The sequence below is a fragment of the Pelophylax lessonae genome, assembly GCF_965119305.1.
Source record: "Pelophylax lessonae genome assembly, chromosome: 3".
Taxonomy (NCBI): Eukaryota; Metazoa; Chordata; class Amphibia; order Anura; family Ranidae; genus Pelophylax; species Pelophylax lessonae.
In genome coordinates this window covers 268,163,020-268,190,753 of record NC_138770.1, presented here as the reverse complement: position 1 = coordinate 268,190,753, position 27,734 = coordinate 268,163,020, and the positions used below count along the sequence as shown (strand labels likewise).

The 27,734-nt window shown below is 39.9% G+C and overlaps 1 protein-coding gene across 1 annotated transcript in view; it reads right to left on the bottom strand.

Moving 5' to 3' along the window:
* The window catches only part of FNDC3B (fibronectin type III domain containing 3B), a 512,453-nt gene that overhangs the window by 30,216 nt on the left and 454,503 nt on the right, over positions 1-27,734 (bottom strand). The window contains exon 23 of the mRNA XM_082249863.1: positions 25,106-25,318. Coding sequence (XP_082105989.1) covers positions 25,106-25,318 — 213 coding nt within the window. The remainder of the gene's footprint in view (positions 1-25,105; positions 25,319-27,734) is intronic.

Here is a 27,734-nt window from a genome sequence, read left to right as displayed (position 1 = left end):
GCATTTTTTTAGGCAGGCATGTCATTTTTTGTATTCAGTGTCTGGGGGGTCTAAAAAGTGTACCTGTCAAGTTTCAGCTCTGTAGCATGTCCAGAACCCCTAAAAAACAGCATTTTTCTTATATTTTCAGGAATACGGCTTCTCTGCGGCTGGCTTTTTTTCTTGCAGGCATTTAGCGGGCATTTTTTTAGGCAGGCATGTCATTTTTTGTATTTAGTGTCTGGGGGGTCTAAAAAGTGTACCTGTCAAGTTTCAGCTCTGTAGCATGTCCAGAACCCCTAAAAAACAACATTTTTCTTATATTTTCAGGAATACGGCTTCTCTGCGGCTGGCTTTTTCTCTTGCAGGCATATATATCAGTGGTGGGTGGGCAGTGGCACAGTACACTCTCTGTGGACCTGACAGCAGTCACTGGCACCCAGGCAACTGCAATTTAAAAAATATATATATATATATTTTTTTACTTTGCAAGCTGCTGTGCCACTTTATATATCAGTGGTGGGTGGGCAGTGGCACAGTACACTCTCTGTGGACCTGACAGCAGTCACTGGCACCCAGGCAACTGCAATTTAAAAAATATATATATATTTTTTTACTTTGCAAGCTGCTGTGCCACTTTATATATCAGTGGTGGGTGGCCAGTGGCACAGTACACTCTCTGTGGACCTGACAGCAGTCACTGGCACCCAGGCAACTGCAATTTAAAAAAATATATATTTTTTTTTACTTTGCAAGCTGCTGTGCCACCTTATATATCAGTGGTGGGTGGGCAGTGGCACAGTACACTCTCTGTGGACCTGACAGCAGTCACTGGCACCCAGGCAACTGCAATTTTAAAAAATATATATTTTATTTTACTTTGCAAGCTGCTGTGCCACCTTATATATCAGTGGTGGGTGGGCAGTGGCACAGTACACTCTCTGTGGACCTGACAGCAGTCACTGGCACCCAGGCAACTGCAATTTTAAAAAAATATATTTTATTTTACTTTGCAAGCTGCTGTGCCACCTTATATATCAGTGGTGGGTGGGCAGTGGCACAGTACACTCTCTGTGGACCTGACAGCAGTCACTGGCACCCAGGCAACTGCAATTAAAAAATATATATATTTTTTTTACTTTGCAAGCTGCTGTGCCACCTTATATATCAGTGGTGGGTGGGCACACAGTGGCACTGCAGTGGGCACAGTACACTCTGTGGACCTGACAGTAACTGGCAGCCCAGGCAACTGCAATAATAAAAAATATTTTTTTTTTTCAATTTATTGCAACAAGATGCTGTGCCACCGTATATATATCAGTGGTGGGCAGTGCACTGCAGTGGGTACAGTGCACTCTGTGGACCTGACACAGCACTCACTGCAATTATGACAGAGGAAAAAAAAAATATTTTTTAAAATGCAAGGTACTGTGCCTGTGCCACCCGAAATGAGTGTGGTGTGCACACAGTACAGTCTGTGGTAGGTCTGTGGCCTCTCACACACAGCGGGCAGGCAACTGCAGTGTACAATAGATATATATAGATATATATATAAAGAAAAAACTCTATTACCTTACCAGCCCTTAAAAGGGCTTTTGGGGACACTATATATATATATATATATATGTATATATATAAATAAAAAAAATCCTCAATTACCAGCCCTTAAAAGGGCTTTTGGGGACACTAGATAGATATAGATATATATATATATATATATATATATATAAGAAGAAACAACTCAATTACCAGCCCTTAAAAGGGCTTTTGGGGACGCTAGGTATATATATATATATATATAAAAAAAAAAAAAAACACAAATACCAGCCCTTAGAAGGGCTTTTTGGGGTGCTGATATTACAGCAGTAGTGGACCAAGAACACTGCAAGACCAGGAACACTGACTAACTGTCCCTAGCTTAACAGCAGCAGCAGCAGCAGCAGCAGCTCTCTCCCTACTCTCACTACACACACTGCTTCAGAATGATCTAAGATGGATGCTGCCCTTGCTTATTTATAGGAGGTGGGAGGGTGTGGGAGGGAGGTATGCTGATTGGCTGGAAATGTGTCTGCTGACTGTAAAGTTCAGGGTCAAAGTTTGCCTCAATGATGTCTTATGGGGGGCGGACCGAACATCGCATATGTTCGCCGGCAGCGGCGAACGCGAACATGCTAAGTTCGCCGGGAACTGTTCGCCGGCGAACAGTTCTATACATCTCTAATTCTGGCTCGCAGTTGCAGCTCGGTCCCACTGATTTGTACAGGTTGAATAGTTTTTATTGTAATTTCAGTAATAATAAGGTTACATGAATAATGAAGCAGATAGTCCGGTCCCACTGATTTGAATGGGCAAGTTTGGCAGGCCGTGTCACCTGTCAACTCAACAAGACTTTTTTCGTTTGCTTTGGCATGAATACAGACCCCTTCAGTAGTATGTGAGGTGGGCAATTGGAAAGGGGGAGGGAGGGGAGAAAAATTGAGGCTCAACCACCTGTTTTTCCTGCCCTCTGGCCGCCCCTGTGAATAAGGCCTTAAGGGATAGAAAGCTGCAATAAAGTGTATGTTGCACCCAAAGCTGTTTTTCATAAACGTGTATGTGCTTCTATGTACTGTATGTGCATTTTACTGCAGCCAGTTAAAGTTTATTTGCTAGTTTTTTTAGAAAAATTTGGTGATCCTGCCATTCCCTCCTGATTGCTGTTGCAGTCTGACCATGACAAACAAGGGGGCTATTCTGTGCTAGTATAGTCAGTTTGTGTATGTCATTTTCTGAAGTTCCAGGATGCAATCAGTTACAGCCACAACCCCACTCAGCCTGCAGCACTTTATCTGGTACTCTCTAATGCAGGGGGTTTCAAACTGGTGGCCCTCCAGCTGTTGCGGAATTACAATTCCCATGAGGCATTGACAGTTACAAGTATGACTCCCATAGGAAGAAGCATGAAGGGACTTGTAGTTCTGCAACAGCTGGAGGGCTGCCAGTTTGAGACCCCTGCTCTAGTGTCTATGCTTCTTAGCCCCACCTCTACACTTCTTGGCTTCGCCTCCCAGTCTGCCTGATCTTTGAGATCGTTTCTTGGCCCCACACAAGGAGTGGAGTGTCAGGGAATGTAAATCCTACTTTTATCCATGAGCATCTGTATGAGGATCTGCCCCTAGCAGTTGGAGCAGGGGGACTAGAAATGACACAGCAGTCATGCGACTGTGAGAAAATAAGGCAAAAAAGGTACTTAGTTCTTTTAGCATTTTTAGATAAACAACATTGTTAACCAATAGTAAGCATTGTCATTATGTAGATATGTTACATTCACAAATACTTTAATTGTTGTTTACACAGTACATTATATCAACATGGAGAAACATATCTTAGATGTAAAATAAAGAAATGCTTTTTTTCTTTGGAACATCAAAATAATTGGTTTGTATTCTCTGCTGTCCATTATCTGATTGTACAGCTTTCAGAGCAGTACATTTTTCTTTTTCTGACATTGAAAAGGGGATGGTATACAGTAGTTTAATGGAAGCTTTTATTGACACAAGTAGAACAGATCCAGAAAAGAAGGGTCTGTGTGATAGTAGGAGCAGCCGGTAGAACAAGCCAAGTCCTTTAAACTCCTGAAAGGCTGCCAGTTATATCTAAACTGTTCTTATACATGTGTTATTAGTGAATACACATGGCTGTGTAGTTATAAAGCTTAGTTACTGGATATGGTTTGATCTGGGCTGTATTTAAACACAACACTGGCTTAAGGATCATGCAAATATTTTAGTAAAAACTAATGTTTGAATGAGTTAATGGAGGAAGCCAGTTATTTACCTAATGGTAACAGGAGCAAAAGAAAGGAGAGATGTATGCATCATAAATTGTATCTTGAAGCTCTGGCACCTACAGGAAGGGTCTCCCTCTGTAGATCTCCTGTCACCTAACCTTTTGATCAACGGCGAGTGTCCTTGAGACTGGGGAGATTTGGATCATTTTCTTTTCTGTCTTTGCCTCTTCCTAATTCCTTCTTTTTCTTTTTATTTGTCAAGTAATATTTTGTGGGGCATTCTAGAATGAGACAGCGTCATCTCTGGAGCAAATGATGCCCTTCTATGACCCATCTTGGAGGCTAGCTATAGACTGACATATTTGTTACTGTATTCATAGTTGGGAAGCTTTCTGCCTTATTATACTGTTGCTCTGATTGAGTGTATGCTGTATAATAATGATTACTCACTATTCTCGAGTCTTGTATTACTCTTGATGAATGCCTTTTGAAGTGTTCTTTGCTTGTAATTTCATGAGCAAATAATACAATTTGTTAACTATGTATAAAAAAAAAGGTATCTTGAAATATAGAGTGTCTTTCGACTTCAGATTTCCTCTGAAATTAGCCACAAAAGTCTTCAGAGAAACTTGAGACTTTTGTGCAAGAATATCAGTATGGTAAATGGATTTTTATCATGAACATACTGAGGTCCCTAATATTATATGGAATCTTATAGGCATAATTCAGGCCCTACAACTCTATACATCTTGATTCTTTCAGTTTGTCATTAAAGGGAAAGAAAGTATGGCCAAAGCTTTTATGGGAATACTTTTCCTGTGGTAGAAAGAACGAACTGCACTCCTGTGACCCATTTACAGCCGACAGCAGGCTGCGGTCCGCTATCGGCTGATGTCACAGAGACGGTCCAGGCTATGAAAAGATCCTGACCATATGGTTGGGATCCGTTAAGAAGCCTGGACTGGCAGCTGGCTCAGCCTCTCCGTGAACCGCTTAGAGCCTAAACCAGCCACTCCTGCCCCCTCCACAGCCCAGTGCTTCAGTGAGGGTTGGAAGGGCAGAGCAGAGAGCTAGTGATTGACAGTGACCAGCTCTCTTCAGGCTCAGGACCAAGGGTTGAGCGACCAGCGGTGTTTGATCACTCGATTCTTGGTTTTAGTGGCGGCAGGGGACAGCTGCAGCTGGGATCGGTGCTGCAGTCATCTACAATCCCACAGGCTCCTCTCTATGCATTACATCATGCACCACGAAAAAACTGGTGGTGGTGAAGCGTGACATAATGCGTAGGGCAGAGCTTGAGGGATCATGGACTAGAATTGATGCCATACCGAGAAGAGTAATATTCTGAATGAATACTTAGAGTTTTATTTTTGTTTGTAAGCATACTTTTAATATAAATAAAATCATTTATATAGGTTTTACACTATTGGGCGCATCCTCTTTAATCCAACATGACTCGGGAGTAACTCACATGGTGTGTAAGGCGCTCTAAAAGGGAACAGTACCCTTGTCTATAAGGAAGTATACCCAACAGGATACGATAGTGAGAGGGAGGCCATATTACAAGACTCTTTCACTGGATAACAGCAGGAGATGACAAGTTGGATATGATTACCCATATGCTGTATCATATCACTAAGGTGAGAGCACTGAGATGATGGGAAGTGGTCAGAAAAGTACTGGATAATTCTTTCTATAAGGATGACATATTACTTGCAGATGAACTGTCAATTTACGTCTATAATATGAACTGATACGTTTGACGTAATGCACTGATACAAATGGTGCCATAGGCAGAACATTATAACCAATTTAAATAATTTTATTCAAATTTATTACATAAAATAAAGAGACAATGAAACCTGCATTGAATATAATTGGCCACGGCCATTTATTTTTAAAGTAATTAAAAACAACTTTACATTACACGTGGGATACAACCAAATATATATATGGTTTAGCCAAAAAGCCCAAACCATCCCATTACCACAAACTTTTATGTAACCCAGCCAAGAAGCTTGAATTACCCAACATACTTAAAAACACATCCCAAACAAACAGGCCGTGACATTATAAAAATTAAGAAATACCAGGGAGGGAGGGAGGGACAGCTCTTCTTCCTCTGCTCCCGCTGACTGTTTTTATAACGGTTATTTACCTCTTTTTATAGGCAATTTCCACACTCCAAGGTTTGAAATTGTCTTTATTTTGACCAATCATATGAAGTACCAACTGACCAATAACTATTAGCAGTTACATGACCAATCACGTTAGATATTATATCTACAATGTCATGCCATGGCCCCATACATGTTAGACAGGTACATTCTGACCTGTCTCCCATTTTCATGGTGCCATAGGCAGAACATTATAACCAATTTAAATAATTTTATTCAAATTTATTACATAAAATAAAGAGACAATGAAACCTGCATTGAATATAATTGGCCACGGCCATTTATTTTTAAAGTAATTAAAAACAACTTTACATTACACGTGGGATACAACCAAATATATATATGGTTTAGCCAAAAAGCCCAAACCATCCCATTACCACAAACTTTTATGTAACCCAGCCAAGAAGCTCGAATTACCCAACATACTTAAAAACACATCCCACACGCCATGCACAGAACAGAGCATGGCACCATCCATTAGCCTAAGGCCAATTCAATGCAAGTTTGAATATGCAAGTTCAAAATATCATTTGCAATATCCGAAAGGTGTACGGAATCATCCCTATAAAAACCAGGGAGACCCCCCTCCAAGTCAGTGTGCCTAAAAGATAAACTATCAATAGACACCATGAACTTGGCAATAGATCTATTCACACGTTTTCGATTTTTTTCGAAAACAAGTTCAGGACTAGAAAACCATCGCAAACGTGGAATAATTTCGGAATAAACAAATTTACAGTTTGGAAATATGGACTTAAAATAAACAAAATCATCCTTTATATTTAAAATGAGGTCAATATTCTTTCTCACACCCACGTCATTCCCACCTAGGTGAATGACAACAACATCCGGTACAGGCCATTCAATACAAAGGGAATCAAACAGAGGTTTAAGATCACTCCATAACATACCCCGATAACCCAACCAAAAAACAGTGACCAAAGAGCTGGAGAATCCTAAGTTCACTCCGTACGTCCGCCTTGAAGCTCTGACGTGTGCCCAATAAATATAGGAGTATCCAAGTATCCAAATAATTTTCTTACGACCTGAAATTAAATCAAACTATTAGGCCTGACATAAGATTTAAAAGCAGCAGATTTCCATCTACCAACAGCCTTAATAGATTCTTCTGAAAAAACCCATAGCAGCAGCCGAAGTAGCTGCCCCAATCCTGAAGGAGTGGGAAGTTATCGGTAAATGATCTAATTTTAAAAATTGCAAACATTTTTTTAAAAGTGCGCCAAACTGAAAACAAGTTAATGGAGAACCTGACAAATGAACAAAAAACTGGTTATGCTGTACCACACGAAGACATAAATATCTCTCGGTAATGGAAACCACACACAGCTTACCCATTGGATCACGTTTGAGTGAAACCAAAGAACCACAACCCAATTGGTCAGACTTGCTACGTCGTAAATAAATACGCAAAAAATCTGCAGTAACGGAAACATCAGAAAACTGCAAACCAGAAAAAGTGAAGGAATTTCTGGATAACAACTCAGATACGCGAAACGCGCCAAAAAAGCAAAATAAAAAAGCAGTCTGCAACAAAACTGATTCATAACTGGAATAACAAACATATCCAGCAGCTTCACACAACCTATGTAAGAGAGAAATAGTGACAGCCAACCTCTTATCAGGACAAATGTAAGCCCTGCGATATCCTCTTAACGCTGTTTTCACAGAGTAAAAACTCAAACAAGACGGATGGCCTTTTAGCTGAGCAAAAAACGTTACCCCAGCCAAGGTCTGAACAATATATGAATAAGACCTCCGTTGATCCATTAACGTATTAAGGAACTGTAAAACAGCACACTCATTAAAAGAGGATTCAGATAATCCAATCCCAACCAAAAAGGATGACCAGTGGGCCCAAGCGGAAGTATAATATTTCCAAGTGGATGGAGCCAGAGAACGCCTAATGGCACTGGCAATTGAAGTTAAACCAAGTTCCAGAGATGATGTGGGCCGGCCAGGCCCAAAGGATCCGCCCAAGGAACCAAGGCTTTGAATTTGTCGATCTGCAGGCGAGATAATGAGTCAGCAACGTCATTGTGAAAACCTGGAATGAATTTGGCTTTAAGCCATATATTCAAACGCAGACACTGAAAAACCAAATAACGCAACAATGAAATGACAGGCATCGATTTAGCAGATAAACCGTTCACTGCAAAGACTACACCTTTATTATCGGTGTGTAATAAAATCCTTTTATCCTTAAAGTGATCACCCCACAATTCTAGGGCCACCACAACTGGAAATAACTCCAATAAAACAATGCTACCAGTGAGACCCCTGACAGACCAAGAATCCGGCCAAGGAGAAGCAGACCAATGGCCCTCCCAAAATGCACCATAGCCATAAGCCCCTGATGCATCCGTAAATAGTTGCAAAGCAGTAGAGGAACAAAAACATTCCTGCCAGACTGATGAGCCATTAAAGGAAAACAAAAAACGCAACTAAACAGATAAATCATCTTTAATAGCCAAAGAAACTCTGATGAAATGATAGGGTGAGGAAGCCCCAGAAATTGCTCTATAAAGACGTTTGCAGAAGACCCTGCCCATGGGCATGACTCTTGATGCAAAATTTAAAAGGCCCAGCAACGACTGAATAGTCCTCAACTGGACCTTCTTCCTATTAAGAACGAATTGCAGCAAAAATTTCATTTTTGAAATTTTAGCTGGCGGCAACCTAAATTCCATCTTCTCAGTATCAATCAAGATACCTAAAAACTCAAGAGAAGTAGTTGGCAACACTGTCTTCTCTTCGGCCAAGGGAACACCGAAATCCCTACAAACCATACGAAATTCAGTAAAAATCCGTAAACATTCAAGTGAGTCTGCCTTACCAACAAACAAAAAATCGTCCAGATAATGGAGAACATTATCTGACATAGCCTTAACACAAACAACCCATTCTAGAAAAGTAGAAAAAAGTTCAAAATAGCTACAGGAAAGAGAGCACCCCATAGGTAAACACATATCATAAAAATATTCCCCATTGAAGAAAAAACCCAACGAGTTAAAAGCAGATGGATGAATTGGTAGCAGGCGAAAAGCAGATTTCACATCTGCTTTAGCAAGTAATGCCGCCCTGCCAACATTCCTAATTATAGACAAGGCATCATCAAATGTCGCATAAGACACAGAACAAGTAGCCGGATCTATCTCATCATTTAAGGACAACCCGTCTGGGAATGATAGATGATGAATAAGTCTAAATTGTCCCACCTCTTTTTTAGGAACAATACCCAGTGGGGAAATTCTAAAATTCTCAAATGGAGGAGATAAAAAGGGGCCAGCCACCCTACCATTAACCACTTCTTTAAAAATCTTCAAATGGACAATATGAGGGAGAGAACAAACAGAAGGTAGGTTGTCAACAAGACAACAACCAGGACCAGAATAGGAAGGCAAGATAAATCCATATTTAAAACCATTAAGCAATATTTCAGCAGCATTAAGGTCTGGATACTCCAGAAGCCAGGGGTATAGTCTTTCCCACTTCACTGGAGTTATCGCTCTTCCGAAAAAGCTGGTCCCTATGTTGAGGAGCATTAACAGGGTTCATTCTTTTAAAACATTTAGATATTGGGTGAGTGCCACCGCAATGAGAGCACTCATGCCTAAATCTACAATTAAGAGGTCTGATACATTGTCCTTCATTGAAGGAAAAACAAACCCCTTTTCTAAGCTGGCCAAAGGAACCAACCTTAGAAGACGGTGCAGGTTTCTGTGGGATAAGCAGGTTAAGCCAAAGCCCCACATCTTTTTCACCCCATTTTAAATTTTTATGGATTGATAGCTTCTGGCGAAAAGCCTCGTCATAGGCGAACCAACCTAAATTAGGGAAATTTTTATATGCCTCAAGAATAACATCAACATGTCGGAATAACCCAGAACATAAATGAGGCTGCTTTTCCCCCAAAACACTAGCAAAAATGCAAAAGCCTTGCAACCAATTATTAAAATTGCGAGGCAGAGGCTTAAGCTTTTCCTTAGAAGCATCATCGCCATCAGGACAAAATTGTCTACAGCTAGGTAACAAAGACAAAATGTCTACATATTCACCATTCCAGATTTTAACTTTAATAGCATTACTCAGATGAAATCCTAGTGGGGAAAGTTCAAAAGGCATAACTTCTTTGACATGTGCCTCAGGAATCAAATTGTTGAACAAAGTACTATGACCAGAATTAGTGACAATAGGCATAGTAGGCAAAGAATCAGACCAGACAGCATGTAAATTACCACTGACATCAGGAATATCATGTACATTAGGAATAGACTGCCCAGCATTGGATGTACTAGGCACAGCATTAACAGCAGACTGCATAACATTAGAAGTACTAGGTACAGCAGACTGCCTAACATTAGAAGTACTAGGCACATTAGCAATAGGCATATCAGTATCCACAGGCAACAACCTAGAACAAAAAGCAGACAAAACAGACAACATATCACGAATGACAGTTGGAGACAGTTGCTCACCTGCAGAAACTGCGTCAGTACAGACCGCAGCAGCACCTTCACAAGCAGGTTGCACCGTGGAAACCGTTGAAGGCCGAACCTCTTCAGCGACCGCCGGAGCCTGAAGGGAAGCCAACGATCGTTCACCCTGAAGGAAGGAAAAAGCGTTACCGGGAACAGCAATAGAGGATCGGGTACTTAAAGTACCTTTAAAATGCTTTCCCTTCTTAGCTGCTCTGCTTGATCCAGCCGTTGGAACCTGGCCGAAACGACTGGGCCTCTTCACCATCCTCCGTGATCTGCCATCTTCCTCACCGGAACCAGCCGTCGCACGGAAATTACGAATACCGGCAACGTCACCGGGGTCAAGTGAAGCGGACGTTTCCATTCGATGACCGCGGCAATCGGAAATAACGCCAGCGGAAGGGTCAACCGGAAGCGGAACAGGATCATCAATAGCAGACGAAGATGGCGGCTGGGAACGAACCGAAACAGAAGGGTCAGGCAGAGATAAACACTGCAACATCCAGGCTTCACCACCGACACCACCGGCCCGCTCCATTAATTTTTGAAGAAGCGACTCCATAAACAGGTAGGAGAGCACAGCGACAGAACTTAGAAAGATAGCTCTTCAAAGCACAGCCAAAGCGCACCACAGCTCTTCTTCCTCTGCTCCCGCTGACTGTTTTTATAACGGTTATTTACCTCTTTTTATAGGCAATTTCCACACTCCAAGGTTTGAAATTTTCTTTATTTTGACCAATCATATGAAGTACCAACTGACCAATAACTATTAGCAGTTACATGACCAATCACGTTAGATATTATATCTACAATGTCATGCCATGGCCCCATACATGTTAGACAGGTACATTCTGACCTGTCTCCCATTTTCATTATATACAATGAAACATTGCTTATTTATTTGCTATCTCACATTGTGTTGTGAACAAATGTTTTTTCTTTTTTTTGAATTTGGTATCTATATGGGAGTAAAAATAGAGATTGGAAGTGCTGCACTTAGGTGTATTGAGTATTTATATGGATTATAGGAATAGGATTGTGTCCATGCGGCACGCTTAACACTTAATCTATGTACTTATTAGTTTATTAATAATAATTTTTTTCCACACATTTATTTATTTTGGGAGCACCATTATATAAATCCCAAAGGGAAATTATTGACTATTGCAGTTTGAACAGGTAGTGAAGGGGTTAATCACCTTTAAACAAAATCAGTTACCTTAAAAAGATATAATAATACTGATAGTATATAATGTCCACATATTAAACTGAATCTTGATCCACTGCCAAATCTGTGAATAAAGACACACCATCCAGTGTCACTATCTCTGGAAAGCAGCTCGCTGTGTATTTTTGACCCCTAGTACTAGGAAGGTCAAATTGCACTCATATGTATCCAAACTAGGATCCATGATTTGCAGCTCCATCATTAATAGGATTGCAAGAAATAACACATTTCTCATTGGAAAACTTTCAGAGCATATACCCAAAAAGGACAAAAAGTGACTCAGAATAATGAAAGGCCACTAGTAACCATTTATTAATTTTTAAAAACAATGGGCATTCACATTGATATAGTGCAAAATATCACTATTTACATCCATGTATAGAAAATAAATGCACATCATTCGAAAGATGCAAAGTGGCTCAGTGCAGGGGGAAAAGTCTTACAAACCACCAACTGCGCAACACAATGCGATGACTTCACTTAGAGCTTCCTTACATGTTTTGTTATTAGACTTCTTCATGGGTGTATGGGTATTAGGTGTCACCACATTTTTTACAATCACTTTGCAAGCAAACACCCACATGGGAGGAAACAACTTAATGCCCATTTAAATGGAAAAGGCCGTGTGTATATAACAGTTGTGATGGATTAAGTTACCTAGCATCACAACAAAAATATATAAAAAACACATATCCATCTATGTAATTATCTCATACCAAGCCATACTAATGTAATTATCCATAGATGTGTTGTATTGTTTATTTCATGGCTTAATACAATGTATAAACCTATCATGAGTTTAATATAAAGCTCAGCTAACACAAATTCTGTACACCAGCCTACATAGGCGACAAATGCTTTTATAGAACTCCGATATAGTGGAATGTTCATACTTGAGTTAAAAAGAAAAAAAAAAAAAGAGTGTGTAGTCAACAATCAGAAGATACAGAACTGTGTCCTCTCACAAACCACTTAAGTCATGTTCTGTTCTAAAATTGCAGAACATTTAACATAAAAGCCGAGTAAAGATTTGTGCATTAATGTCACAGTAAGTTTACACCCACTACTTATTTTCTTGTGACAGGAGAAGCTGATATCGTCTTATAGTCCACAGGGTATTTTGTGCAAATACATCTTTTTTTCTTACAATATATTATAGAACAGAGAGTGCTTGCTCACATCCAAGCTAAGAAAATACATAGGAAATAGGAGTTGCATAATTGATAAAAAGCGAGAAAACAAAGTTATATAGTGAGAGACAGTTGTTAATAGATTTTTATTTATGATACAGTAATATGTTGCCAATTACAATTTATTCTGGTATCAATGTGCACTGCACACTAACCGATTGCAAGTGGGCTTTACCAAGGCTTCACACTAGAATATTATATATTTTTTATTATGCTAAGCATGCTTTATACCATGCACAGAACAGCTTAGACCCTTCTAAATGAAATAAACAGTCCCTTGAATAGTAGGGTACAAAGAATCCAGGTAATAGGGTACAAAACACGCTTGCCAGAGGAATTAAAATGCTCTGGTAGCATCAAATAAATTTAAATCTAGCGCTAGAAATACAGTGGTGAGCGCATACCTCAACGCCAGAAAGACAGTGTTCCACATGCAACGCAAAACAGAGATCATGGTAACTGCTCCAAGGAAGCAACATTGGCTATGATAAGGCTTACCTATAGGTACTGTAAATATCTCCTAAACATGTACCGTTTAGGAGATATTTAGCTTGCATGCAGCCAGTGAAGGAACCGTTCCTTCAGAGCCCAGTGCCGTGAAAGTTGGCTCCCGCGCGCATGCGCGGGACTTACGTCACTGCGGCTCAAGCCAATCAGATGGCAGGATGCCGCAAACCAGGAAGAAGAGCGACCAAACATGTCGCCCGTGAGGGAGGTGACCGAGCGGCACTGCGGAGCATCATTCTAAGGTAAGTATTTTGCAATGCATACTAGCTCATTATGTGTTTGTCTTTCAGGTGTTTGTTTTTTTAAAAAACAATTTTGAGGTTTACAACCTCTTTAAATGCAATTCAAGCTACCTGTTGAACCCCTGTCTTTTTTAAACTGGATAACACCTCATAGAGGCTGTTACATATCTTTCTACATTTTTTTTAGTGCTCATGCTGGGCATTTGAAAAAATTAGCTACAAAGCCAGTTCTGACGCTGCAAAAACGTGCTTTTAGAAGCATTTTGCATTGGCGTTAATGTGCGTTTAGCCACGTTTAGCAGCGTTAGAGTTTAGCAGCCTTTCTTTGCCCTCTTCTATTTTCCACTCTCAAATCCAACTACTACAGCTTAAAAATGCTTGACGTGGTCTAAAGACATATACAGCGTTAACACGCATTTAGGCGCGTCACGTGTTTTTACAGCCTAAACTGCTTTTTCAGAACGCGCTGGCCCTGGGTTTTTTTTACAGCTTGAAAACACCTATGCCACTTACAGCTCCTAAAAGCCTGTGTGTGCATTGACATATAGAATAATAGAGAGGCGTTTTTAAGCTGTAAAAAAAAAAAAAAAAATGTCTGACGCTGCTAAAAGCGGCTGTAAAAACGCCCTATGTGCATGAGGCCTTAAAGATATATTCCAGACCCTGAATCTAAGGGCTGCTTGGCTCCAAACACTGGCCAATCTAATTCACAAAGAGGGTTGCTCCCGGTCAGTTACTCAGAAAGTAATATATCCATAGACAGCTATGCAGCTAGAATCTTAAAATGAGGTGAATGTATTAGCGGCTTCCATATTTCTTGGTACAGGATTCCATTTAGAAAAAAAAAAAACTTATGTTGAAACAACTATGACCCTTTTCCACAAACAGTTTACTGATTAATATGCATAAATAAAGCCACAATAAAAATATTTGCATCCATTTTTCCAAGACCATGAAATAAATGTCTCGGTTTAAACAGCCTTTCCTAAACCAACAGTGAGATAATGGTGTCACCTTGTTAAATAACAACATCAATCTTTCTACATTGTTTATAACTTCAAGCCAAAGTTTCAGTCCAAAAATTGACTTCATATATCAAGGTTCATTTATGCAAATAATTCAGTATTTCCATTTCTCCTACGTGCTGCCAGACTGGACGAGTCATGAGACTGTGCGGTTATTTAAAGAGACCATATTCACTTTGGCACATTTGTTTGGAATGGGTAAGAATGGAGGGGGGAGATCTGTATAAATACATTTAAAGCTATAATCTATCCATGTAAGTATTTAATATCAAAAATCAAGTAGGCTTAAAGGAATTTTAACACCAATCAATGATTCAAGAATAGAACTTATTAGTACCAAGATATTGATAAAATCCACACACATAGGCATGTTTAAAATGAATATGCGTATATCTTTTAACCATATATGATCACCATCCTTCATGGTATTGCTAAATCATCTAAGAATATGTTGACCAGTTGCAAAGGCAATGAAGAGGTCTTTGGTATGTCTGTAATGTGGAAAAGCTGCATGGAGCCTACTGCCCCATAATGATGAATAGTTGTTTGCCTTATGTACACCTTACAAAGTTCAATTTCTCTATTCCTGGATACCTGCTATTACTTATATTTGCCAGAAAAACCTATCCTGTTTTCCCTCTGATTTACCTTTGTTTTGTTACTGAAGTCTGACATTCCCTGACATTACATTTAAGCCCTACCAACTATCACCAAACCCATTTAATCTCAATGCCCTTAAAGGTATGGCAATTTGGCAGAGTTTAGCTTTGAAGTCTAGTAAATTAGATCCTAATAAGAAAGTAAAACTGAATACAACAGGAACAAAAAAATTTTTTTTTTTTAAAAAACCTGCATTTTAACACCCTGCTTCCCATACCAGGGCGTCTGGACATGTGACTTGCATGTGACAGTGTTAGCTCAATCATTGCTAAACAACTGGCCACTGCCCGCACCTATAACTGGCCTACACAGTATGGAGCAATGCATTCAAAACAAAACCAAAGAAAGTTAAGTTGGGCTAGGATTTTCTTTGGTTTAGATCTCAATCAGTGCTGTCACACTGGAGGGAGTCCATAACCCTGTGTAAGATATGACTTGTGGCTTACAAAGAACTTTTCCCTCATTACTAGTGGCTGAATGGAGTGGTGGAGAGCAAAAGGAAAGTAATTGTTTGTGTCTGTGGAGGTCACCATTGACAAAGTACATAAAAAAGGTAACAAAAGGCATCCTATAAATAAACTAATAAATGTACATGGGAGATCATATACAGTAGGCATCTCATCGTTCCGTCTTTGCTCTTAGGCTGGACATTTATTTTTAAAGGTTTAAAATAGAGAACAGGTTAACTTTAAAGAGGATCTCTGTAAAACAGGAAAGATTATTACTAGATTATCCCTGCAAAATCAATTCCTGTTATCAAAACCTTCAGCTTTTAAAAACGCCAGCATCCCTAGCCTGCAGCCAAACAACCTGATCACTATTCTGTTACTTTGGGAAATACTACGCCCTAAACACAGCTTTCTTGGTGAACCCTTATCTGGATCTGCTATTGATCCCCGTATGTGAAACCACAGCCATTTTTGCAAACCACTACCTAAATTTCACAGAACAAGAAGCAACCTTTAAAATAGGATAGCCAGAAAGCCAATCTTTTTATTTCTGGTGTACTGCAAAACTGTTATTCTAAAACACACACAGAAAAATCAGACATTATTTTATTAAACAAATGCAGAATATTAGGTTTAAAACTGCTGTTTATAAACCGATACTGTGTAGATTCCAAAACATCATTAATTGCGGTTTATTAAGTGGTTCAATTAGTAAACAGAGATAGGAAGCATTAGATCATTTTGTGACTTGTTTCATGTGAAATCTGTGTCATCTTGCCCTTCCGCTCTTTCAATACATTTACATCTCTTGTCAACACATACACCACTGGGCCCATTACAAACAAAGGTCCTTATACCCGTACACACGTAGCGATTGTTGGCCGTAAATATTCGGCCGCCGAACGATCGGCCGATTGTCGGCTTGTTAATATGATGCTTCCGACAACCGACAGCGACTTTTCGGCCGAACAGAATCAGGTGTGCAGGCATTAAAATTTTTGTTGGCCAACACCAGAACGGCCGATTGTTTGCCAGTCAGTACAGAATTCGGCCAACAAACAGCCGATTAGCAAGACTGGGCATGCTCAGAAAAGAAAAAACACACGGAAAGTTAACCATCACATGACATCACTACTGCAGTCGGCTGTTGTTGGCCGACAAAATTCATGTGCAGTCTTTTGCAGTTTTCAGCCGACAGGACAGCACCGGACAAAAGATGCGTGTGTACGGGGCTTAACTTGAAAAAAAGCAGCAGGAAGTTGCTATGAACAGCGGAGATGTGAAAAACCACTAATTGCCAAAAATAATGCTCATGGATCATAAAACACTGCTGCTGGTAAAGTAATTTAGTTGCATAAGTCAGGTAGAAAAAAACACGTCCATCAAGTTCAACCAACTTTAGGATACTCTCATTCCTCTGGTTTCCTAATGTCTAATTTCAAAAAAAAAAAAAACACCTAGCCCTTTTCATTCCTGCTCCTTGAACAGAGTTTTGGTTTTTTAAAATAGCGCTCTATCTCGTGTTCCAAACAATTGTAAATTGTGTTCCAAGCAGTGCACACATGACCTCCCATCTTGTCCCAATTCTAAATCCAGCAGCATGCTGTGGGCAGAGTAAAGCAGCAAACGCACATCACACAGAAGTTACATGTGTGCACCACCAGCCCTGGCAGACTGGATGATGGCTACACCTTCTGTGGTCCAGAGGACTGAGGTTGTATATCAGGCATCATTCAACCCTTCACGAAACCTGTCAGACTAAACATAGATTCTGCAAGGGAGAGTGCAAAAAAAGCTGCAATTTTTTGTTCACAGTTGTTAAGGTATTTTTTTTTTTCTTTAAAAGCTGGAGTTGAGCATTAAACAGGGCATAGATCATTTCTGTCCCAATTTTTTTTTTTTAGTTCAATAAAGAAATTACACAAGTCTGTTTTTTCATTTGTGACACTTCATTGGCACAACAGGAAAATGCTATCAGTAAATAGATATTTTCTAAAATCAAAGTATTTTGCATTTTATGCAATTACATGTTATGTGCTCAGCCCCTAGGGAGGCGTGAAAAGAGCCTCTGGATGCACACTGACAGATTAGAATACATAACTGAACTATCTGGCATGACACACCACAATGCAACCCAATGCATACGTATATGTGAATCAGATCTTTGAAAACAATGGAATGGCAAGTTGTATCCATTTTGATGCATCATACACATTAATCATGATGCATAGATGTGAACAGGGCCATAATGCTCATTTTAACTTTGATGTTCTGGTGCATTATGATAAAGCATGTTGTTTCAGGGTTAATTAAAACTGGTTGCCAGTTCAAATGAACTGCTGCTATTGTCAATGGATCTGCACCATTGCATCGACACAGCGTAGTCATTTCATATAAGTACACATCCATAGAGATTAATAATATGGAATTCCACCCCTCCAAAAAAAAAAAACCTATGAAACAATCAGGATACGAGAACTGGTCCTGTGTATACCATGTGCAATGATTAAATATTAGATAGAGTCGAAACAATCCCATCCTAGGCAATGCAATATGAAAATATCACTCTTATATATTTTTTCTTAAATTGTGTAATTGTTCTAGGGAACCCATCTGGGGTCTTGAAAACTCAGCTACACTGATGTGATTTACACAGTTAATGGAAGAATGTTTGAATAGCATAATATGCAATATACAATTCTGGCTATGCAGTCTGCTGCTTGATCTCAAAAGCATATTGTTTTATGTTTGGTAAAATATTCACAGCACTGATACAATCAGGTGATATTGGATTGTTCGAGTAAATGGTAAAATTATATATTTTTTTTATCGCATTACCTAGCTCTACACAGAGCTGTATGTAGTTTTGAATTACCCCCCACTATCAACATATACCACATTCAAACTGCTTACACAATTCAGCACGAGCTATCATAAATGTATTGTCATTTAATTATTGAGTGGAAACAGGGATCTGGTTGTTGGCATAATTACTAGCAATTATATCAATTAGCTTAGCAAAACAGCACATAAGTAATTTAATCAAACATCATTTATAATACTATATTTTTATATAGTACAAGAAACAAGCAAGCCATCTTAAAATGTTATACCTTCAGTGTTTCCTTATACAGTTCTACCTAATTGTAAAGTCAAGAAGAATCTAGGCAAGACATAAAATTAAGAAATGTGCAGTGTGAACAGATACATATTTGGGTCTGGTATCCTGTTTGGATGGACATTTCCTTCCACACAGTGACAGACAAAGTTGTGGGTATTTAGCAGTATATGACAGCTGTTTATGATGTGTTAAACAACTTTCTGAAATGAACACGAGATCTACACCAGATATCCAACAATTGCAACCAGAAGTACCTACTCCCCCATCCACAGTGGGAAACTGCATCCGATTCTCCCTCTTTGAGACCAACAATTAAGTCTCTTGCACATGGTAGTAAAAAAACTTTTATTACTGATCTGGATATAGATGCATTGTAGTGTATGGAACCATACACACCGCTTATAAAGAAAGTAAAAAAGTGGTAATTACAGAGCTTATAAATTAAAAACAGGAAATTTTACGTTGGATTGCACTCATTTAATCCTGTATAATAATATACAAGTGTATGCGTGTTTAGGTGCCTATGCTTGTACAAAAATGTACATTGCCATACTAGCAATGAAGAAGAATTGCGCTTGCATTATGCGTCTTTATGCTCCTTAACATGCATTTCCACAAGGCCTTTATAAAACATTTTACTTAGGATCTTTTTGTCAACAAGTTCCTGAATATAAACATAAGTAAATTCATATTTTCGTGTGCAAATGGGCTTATGAAAAAAAACAAAAACAAATTCCAAGTGACTACTGTCCCACCAGTAATTAATTTCTTGCCATCATTTATCCCAAGGGAATAATATTTATGTAACAGTGAGAGCCAAGGACTGACATTTTTATAGGTTTTTAGCTTTAAAATGTGTGGGCAATTTCCCAATATGGGTTGAAACAAGATCAGGTTAATGCTGGAGAGTTTTGGTCCCTCTGAGAGAATAGATGACCCAGCACAAGACAGAAATGAATGCAAATCGTGCTAAGCTTGGTGCTTTGAACCATCTGGTGCCAAATGGTATATAGGCAAGTAGCAAATCTATTCATGGGGATATTTGCCTATATGCCTTATGTGTGCTAAGCTAATGTCCTTCGGTAAAGCAAAGCCAGCTGTTTTTTTTTTTTTTTTTTTTTCTATTTAATAATAATAAAAAAATTTAACGTTTTTCTTCATTTCTGTCAGTACATTTTGTAAGTAAGTAATTTTTCTCCTTCACTGATGTGCACTGATGAGGCGGCACTGATGGGCACTGATAGGCTGCACTGATGGGCACTGATGAGGTGGCACTTATGGGCACTGATGAGGTGGCACTTATTAGCACTGATGAGCTGGCACTAATATGCCTGCCGCACTGATGGGCACTGATATGCGGCACCAATGAGCACTGATAGGCGGCACTGATGGGTGGCACTTATGGGCAGCACTGATGGTCACTGATGGGCAGCACAGATGAGCAGGCACTAATTTTTGGCCATGGCCATCTTGAGAAGAGGCAGGTGATTCCTGTAGCATTTACTTCCTGGAATCCATCTGTCCTTAGCTCAGGTATGCAGGCATGAAGGGGTGCTTAGCTGACAAAACCCCTCCTCCCTTCCTGAGGACTCCTAGGATTTATAACATAATTTGCCTAGGACTGGAAGAAATTAAAAAAAAAAAAACGTTCAAAACAAGTAAATATGATATATTTTCCTAGCTATTTACTAATGCTAGCAACATAAGGATTTAAAATAGCTAATGTTGATAGTGAGAGTAAAGTTCTGCTTTAAAGCAAATTCAACCAACTCTGCCTCAACAGGCAAAGCTCTATAACTTTTTAAAGTGGATCCTTTCATCCTGCTCTGGGCTGGTGGATTTCCTTATCAAATATCTGGTAGCTGGATATGATTGGGGTGATTCCCCATAACTACCTGGTTGACTCAATACATAACATTACGAGTCCATACCCTTTGTAAGCGAACTGGCTTTACAATTATGGTGGAGAAGTATACAGTGATGGTGAAGTTTGATCACATTTTGCCTCTTCATGGGTGATAATCACTCAACCTATGGGATTTATCTCCTATGATAGACTATCTTACTTTATGATTTTTTTGTATTTTTTATGAATTTTGATTTAAAATTTTGTTTGGATCGTACAACACTCCAGATCTCTTTAGGATCATATTTATACTATTCAGTTTTCTATTCATGATTTTTTTGTTTATCACATCACTGGTATATTATCCAATGGACCCAATAAATATGGTTTAACTCACTTCATAATCGGTGGTATTGGGAATCTATTCCTTTTTTTGAGGTTGTATACTGTTTTATGTCTATTATGTCACTTTGAGCACTGCACTATTGTTTATTTATGTTTTTTGCTCTATATGTCTAGTGAAGTGCCAGCAGCTACACAGTCTCTGAGCGCAGTTTTTTATACTCACTAGGGTAAAGCTGGCCCATCTATTAGTAAAGTGGGCGTCATTCGTATAGTGGGATCGACTTCCTCATCCCTACTGAGGAAGTCGATCGTACTACACGAATGACGCAACGCGTATAGGGGGCGGAGACTTCCAGAGAGACAGAACTCATCGGTCAGCTCACACAGACTGTATTGACATGCGATTAAAGCCCGCACAGCTGATGTGCTTATTTCGTGAGTGTACCTATTTTGTTGTCTTATAAATAAATAATTTTGAAGCAGAGAGCAGTAGATTTCCCATCCTTTCATTAGCTATTTATGGATATCACGATAGCCAAAGTTTAAAGGAGAGTAGCCCGGCAGTCTATGTGACTTAAAGGAATGGCTCTGGATACGGCGGTGTGGCTTTTATGTTTTTCCCTTTAGGGGAATAGCTTATGAGACCTTGTGGTGAAACACAGGTCTAACCTTGAGGTGAGAGGCCATCTTTTCGTGGTAGAGGGATCATGAGCACCATAGAACATTATTGCTAAGTTTTTGCACCATCTGGATGTGAAGAATCTCTCATTAATTGTTGATTGTTTTATGGACATTTCTTTATGCTTTTATTAGTGATTTGTATTCAATATACAACAGATTGCACACATTTAGCACTGTCAAACTGTATGCACTTTAATGGTGTTTACTACTAGTGCACTTTATGATAATTTTGTTTATATTTGATTAATTATGTATATGGGTTTATTGCACCTTCCAAGCACTTTATATATTGCACGCACCTTATTTTTCTTATTTGCACAAGAGTAATTTTTCTGGCATTAGTAGCGCTGTATCTTTGATTATATTATCTATTGATGGATGTGCAGTGATCAGCATATGTAGTTATAGCTGCTACTTACACATAGGTGAGAATTATATTATAAAGACACATTGTTGTTTTTATTCACTACATTTTTTTAATTCTGGAATGCAGCTCGCAAAAGATGAGGCTACAGAGCTACTAAAGCTTAGCACGTGAGCATGTGCAAACATGATGAGCAAACAACAGTTGCTAACTCCACAATGGTAGCATTTATTTAAAGAGTAAATGTGATATCTGCAGCCATTCACACTTGCCTCAGATTATGCCATATATAATTTTAGTTATAATAACCACCAGCACTACGTTTCATACCATTTCTATGACTTTAAACTCAGTGCATCAAAGTGAATGTGTTTAAAATAAATTTGACAAGTACAACTGAAATAATATATTTCAACATAAAATAAAACATATTTGTAAAACACTGGTGAATAGCCATTATGCAAAAGGTTCTAATGGACATTTTCCAGCGAAGGATTAAAAATGACTGCCGTCTTGACTACCACTTTTATTTAAATATGTTACCTGGTGCTAATGACAAGCTCATGATAAGGACCACTGAAGGGAAATTAGAATCCATTTCTACTGAGCTTCTTTCCACACAGCATATCAATGTTACCAAGAACTACCTGAATTTGCGATATTTATCCATCAATAAAAAACAACTCAGACACATCAGTCAATGGTATGTCAGTTAGTGCTGGGAATGCTGTATGGTCATGAGGAATAATTAGGTAACAGCAAGTAATCTGAATGCCTCATTCATTCTGTATGCTTATTTATCAAAAGACAACCATATCCAAACTATTCTGATGTAACTGCAGCAATCTGACTATGCATAAAGAAAAAGACTACCAAAGTTAAAGCCTAACTCCAGCTTCTAACTCTTTTAAACTCTTGTAAAAAAAAAAAAAAGATTATTAATAATAATCAGTGGCGTACCAACAAGGGGGGCAGTCCGCCCCGGGTGCCACATATCAGGGGGGTGTCAGGGAGCACCAGGGTAACACCCGGGGGCCAGCCGTCGGACTGCCTCCGCCGCTCACTGACACAGGAGCGCGGAGGAGGAGGAACTGTTTCAAGCAGAGAACAGGAGAGAGAGACTCACCGTCACTCATGAACCCTGAATACACAGCGATCGCTGCCGTTAACTGTTAGGACTAGGACTGCCTAGCAACCAATCACCTGCTCATTAACTAGCACAGTTAAGTTCGGCAGTTCCCGATGAATGTATTCAGGGCTCTTGAGTGACGGCGAGTCTCTCTCTCTCCTGTTCTCTGCTTTAAACAGTTTCTCCTCCTCTGCTCTAAGGTAGGAGGGGGAGGGGCATTTGCATTGTAAGGGGGTTCTATTGGGGGGGATGTCTTGTAAAGGGCTTCTATTGGGGGGGGGGGGGTTTGTATTGTTAAGGGGTTCTATTTTGGGGGGTCTGCATTGTAAAGAGGTTCTATTGGGGGGGGTCTGCATTGTAAAGGGGCTCTTTTGGGGGGGCTTGTATAGTAAAGGGGTTCTATGGGGGGGGCTTTGTATTGTAAAGGGGTTCTATTGGGGGGGGGTTATTGTAAAGTGGTTCTATTGGTGGGGGCTTTGTATTGTAAAGGGGTTCTATTGGGGGGGGTTGTATTGTAAAGGGGTTCTATTGTGGTGGGGGTTTGTATTGTAAAGGGGTTCTATTGGGGGGGGTTGTATTGTAAAGGGGTTCTATGGGGGGGCTTTGTATTGTAAAGGGGTTCTATTGGGGGGGGTTGTATTGTAAAGGGGTTCTATTGGGGGGGTTATATTGTAAAGGGGATCTATTGGGGGGTTTGTGTTGTAAAGGGGTTCTATTGGCGGGGGCTTTGTATTATAAAGTGGTTCTATTGGGGGGGTGTCTGCATTGTAAAGGGGTTCTATTGGGGGGGTTTGTATTGTAAAGGGGTTTCTATTTGGGGGGTTGTATTGTAAAGGGGTTCTATTGGCGGGGTCTTTGTATTGTAAAGGGGCTCTATTGGGGGGGCTGTATAATGTAAAGGGTTCTATGGGGTACCGGGGCTGTGTAATGTAAAGGGGGCCTTCCTACATTTTACTCACAGTTATTACTGCAGTCCTATAGATTTTTTAGGTTGTGCGTTTTTTTTCTTCTGCATTTTCTGAAAGTGCACCAAAAGTCCTGAATGCTGCATCTTTGGTGCGCTTTCAGAAAACAGGAAAATAATTTTTTTTTGGGGGGGGGGGGGGAGTGACACCATGGTTTACTGCACCAGGTGACACCAACCCTAGTGACACCGCTGGCAGTAGCACACAGTAATTGTGCCACTGCCAGTTACATGTATTTCTGTCTGGCGCCTCAGGTCAGTTGGTGCCGTTTTTGCAGAGGAGGAGGAGCCTGGTCGCCGGGGGAAGCAGAGGGAGGAGGATTCTTTTGGGTTACGGGCTGCAGTGCGTGGAGGTGCTACACATGACACGTCAATGAGTGGTTCGTCGCCTGCACACCTGGGGGGGGGGGGTGCCAGATATAGGATCCGCCCCGGGTGCCAAATGCTCTAGGTACGCCCCTGATAATAGTAATAATAAAGTATATTTATCATTCTGTTCTGCTGCAGAAAATTAAACTTTAGGTATTGATATTTTTGCATAGTTGTATTGCTCCAGCTTGGACCATTGTAAGTATGTATGTGCCATATATTGCCAATCTTCATGGAAGCTGGAAATTACTGTAGCAGGCACAGCTACTACAGTGATCGGCATTCGATTCAGGATCCAGTGCAGAGCAGCTGCCCCGCTGCTTTGTGAACACAGGAGGTCACTCATTTGACACGGGGTAAATTTTAAGATTTGGAATGGAAAAAAATGGCCCTGTGAAAAAAATATGCTATCTTTATAAGGATTTAGTAGCAAGAGGATTAGAGTCCAATCTTTTATACTATAAACATTAAATTACTGTTTACAAATGAGAAAATGACATAAAACTAAATAAATATAGACAAACATCAGCCACTACTTAAAAGCGAGTCATTTGGGCATACCTCTTATTTTTATCCTCAATTTGAAGGATGAAAATAACCTCATCGGATGCTTGTAATTTTGAGCTGCTTTCTCCCCATTTCAGCTTGAGGCTTTGGGGTCCAGCTGCGGCACACTCCAACCGAGGAGGGAGGGGAGGAAGTGGGTTTGTTTTTACACTGATTGTATGACTGAAAGGACCAGCACCGATCTCATTCACTGCCTGGATCCGAATTCTGCAAGATAAAGGAAAAATACATTGACAACTGCCACATAGCTTAACCATAGTTTATTCTAAAACTGCATTGTAAATTAGAGAAGAAGAAGCATTAGGTGACCTTTTGGAAAAATGGCTGCTAGATACAAAAAATTGCTAGCAATGTTCATAAACATAATAGAGTCTTCATGTATTTGGGTAATTCAATTATATAAATGTTACAAGAGTCACAACCCAGTCTCCTTTAGAATGACAGTCAGTGGAAGGGCTCATGACCCTGCTTTCTACATGACTTACAATGTAGTCTAAATGGTAAAAGCTTACAGCACTTCATGGATCATTCAAATTTAAAGGCTTTATTATCATTACAAACCACTAAAGTAAGCAGGAATGTGGTTTATACACCAAATCTTAAACAGCAGCTTTTTAATACTAGGTTAATCACAATAAAACATTTGGAACCGAATGGAAGCTAGCCACTGTAATCATACATTCAGTAATGGTTTAAATAAGTCAGTTTTAGGAAGTCAACTTTTATCTGTCTCTAAAACTGTAAATATATATTTGTGTAAGCAAGCGGCATTCCACCTGACATGGTTCTTTAACCACTAGTTTTTGGAGTAAACTAAATATTGGTATCTATATTTTCCAACCATGAAAAGATTTTTTTCTTGAAGGCCAATCATTTTTTTTTTTAAATATTAATAATATTTTTGCATTAAAAATTGTGAAATATATTTATACACTAAATTACCAAAAGTATTGGGACGCTGGCCTTTACACACACATGAACTTTAATGGGATCCCAGTCTTAGACCATAGGGTTCAATATTCAAGGTCCATAAAAAAATGGATGAGCAAGTTTGGGTTGGAGGAACTTGACTGGCCTGCACAGAGTCCTGATCTCAACCCGACAGAACACCTTTGGGATGAATTAGAGTGCAGACTGTGAGCCAGGCCTTCTCTCCAACATCAGGGCCTGTCCTCACAAATGCCCTTTTAGAAAAATGGTCAAACATTTCCATAGACACACTTCTAAACCTTGTGAACAGCCTTCCCAGAAGAGTTGAAGTTGTTATAGCTGCAAAGGGTGGGCCAACCCAATATTGAACCCTACCGACTAAGACTGGGATGCCATTAAAGTTCATGTGCGTGTAAAGGCAGGCGTCTTAATACATACATACATACATATAAACAATACATATAAGCACACACACACAATATATAATTTTTATTTTTTACAGGAGCTTGCAAAGTATTTTGCCCTTGATCAGTGCAGGGCTCCTTCGGACTCTTCCTCCAGCTCTCTGCCCATACAAAAGAGACTGGAGGAAGTATCATGGACCACGAGCACGGTGATTACTGTCTCTATGAATGCATGTCATGGGCTTTGCAGGTGGAGCCCCAATTTTAAAAGTGACAGTGGCTGATACAATGTTGCATGTTACACCCAGGTATTAATTGCCAGTAATGAGTGTTTTCCTTGCCTTAGTGCTTACTCAGTGGGCAATGAGGGAAAATATTCATTAAACTGGTTCTACCAACTAAAAACAATCAGTTTATTTCTTTTAACTTCTATAGTTCCAGCTATGTATTCTTTTTTCTCTTCTTGTGTATTTGTGATTTATCCTTTTAAAATGGATCATGCTGAGAGGAGTATAAAATCCAAGAAGGTAAAAGTCCATTTTTAAGGGGATTTAGAGGACGTCAACTTGTAAAGGGACTGTAATGGCAGTGATCTCTATAGCAGTTTCTTGCATCCCCTGTTTCTGATAGTCTCCTCTCTCCTGCAGCATGTCCCTAGTCTCCAGCTAGCTATGTCTGCAGCATGTCCCTAGTCTCCAGCTATGTCTGCAGCATGTCCCTAGTCTCCAGCTATGTCTGCAGCATGTCCCTAGTCTCCAGCATGTCCCTAGTCTCCAGCTATGTCTGCAGCATGTCCCTAGTCTCCAGCTATGTCTGCAGCATGTCCCTAGTCTCCAGCTATGTCTGCAGCATGTCCCTAGAGCATGTCCCTAGTCTCCAGCTATGTCTGCAGCATGTCCCTAGTCTCCAGCATGTCCCTAGTCTCCAGCTATGTCTGCAGCATGTCCCTAGTCTCCAGCTATGTCTGCAGCATGTCCCTAGTCTCCATCTATGTCTGCAGCATGTCCCTAGTCTCCAGCTATGTCTGCAGCATGTCCCTAGAGCATGTCCCTAGTCTCCAGCTATGTCTGCAGCATGTCCCTAGTCTCCAGCTATGTCTGCAGCATGTCCCTAGTCTCCAGCTATGTCTGCAGCATGTCCCTAGAGTATGTCCCTAGTCTCCAGCTATGTCTATAGCATGTCCCTAGTCTCCAGCTATGTCTGCAGCATGTCCCTAGAGCATGTCCCTAGTCTCCAGCTATGTCTGCAGCATGTCCCTAGTCTCCAGCTATGTCTGCAGCATGTCCCTA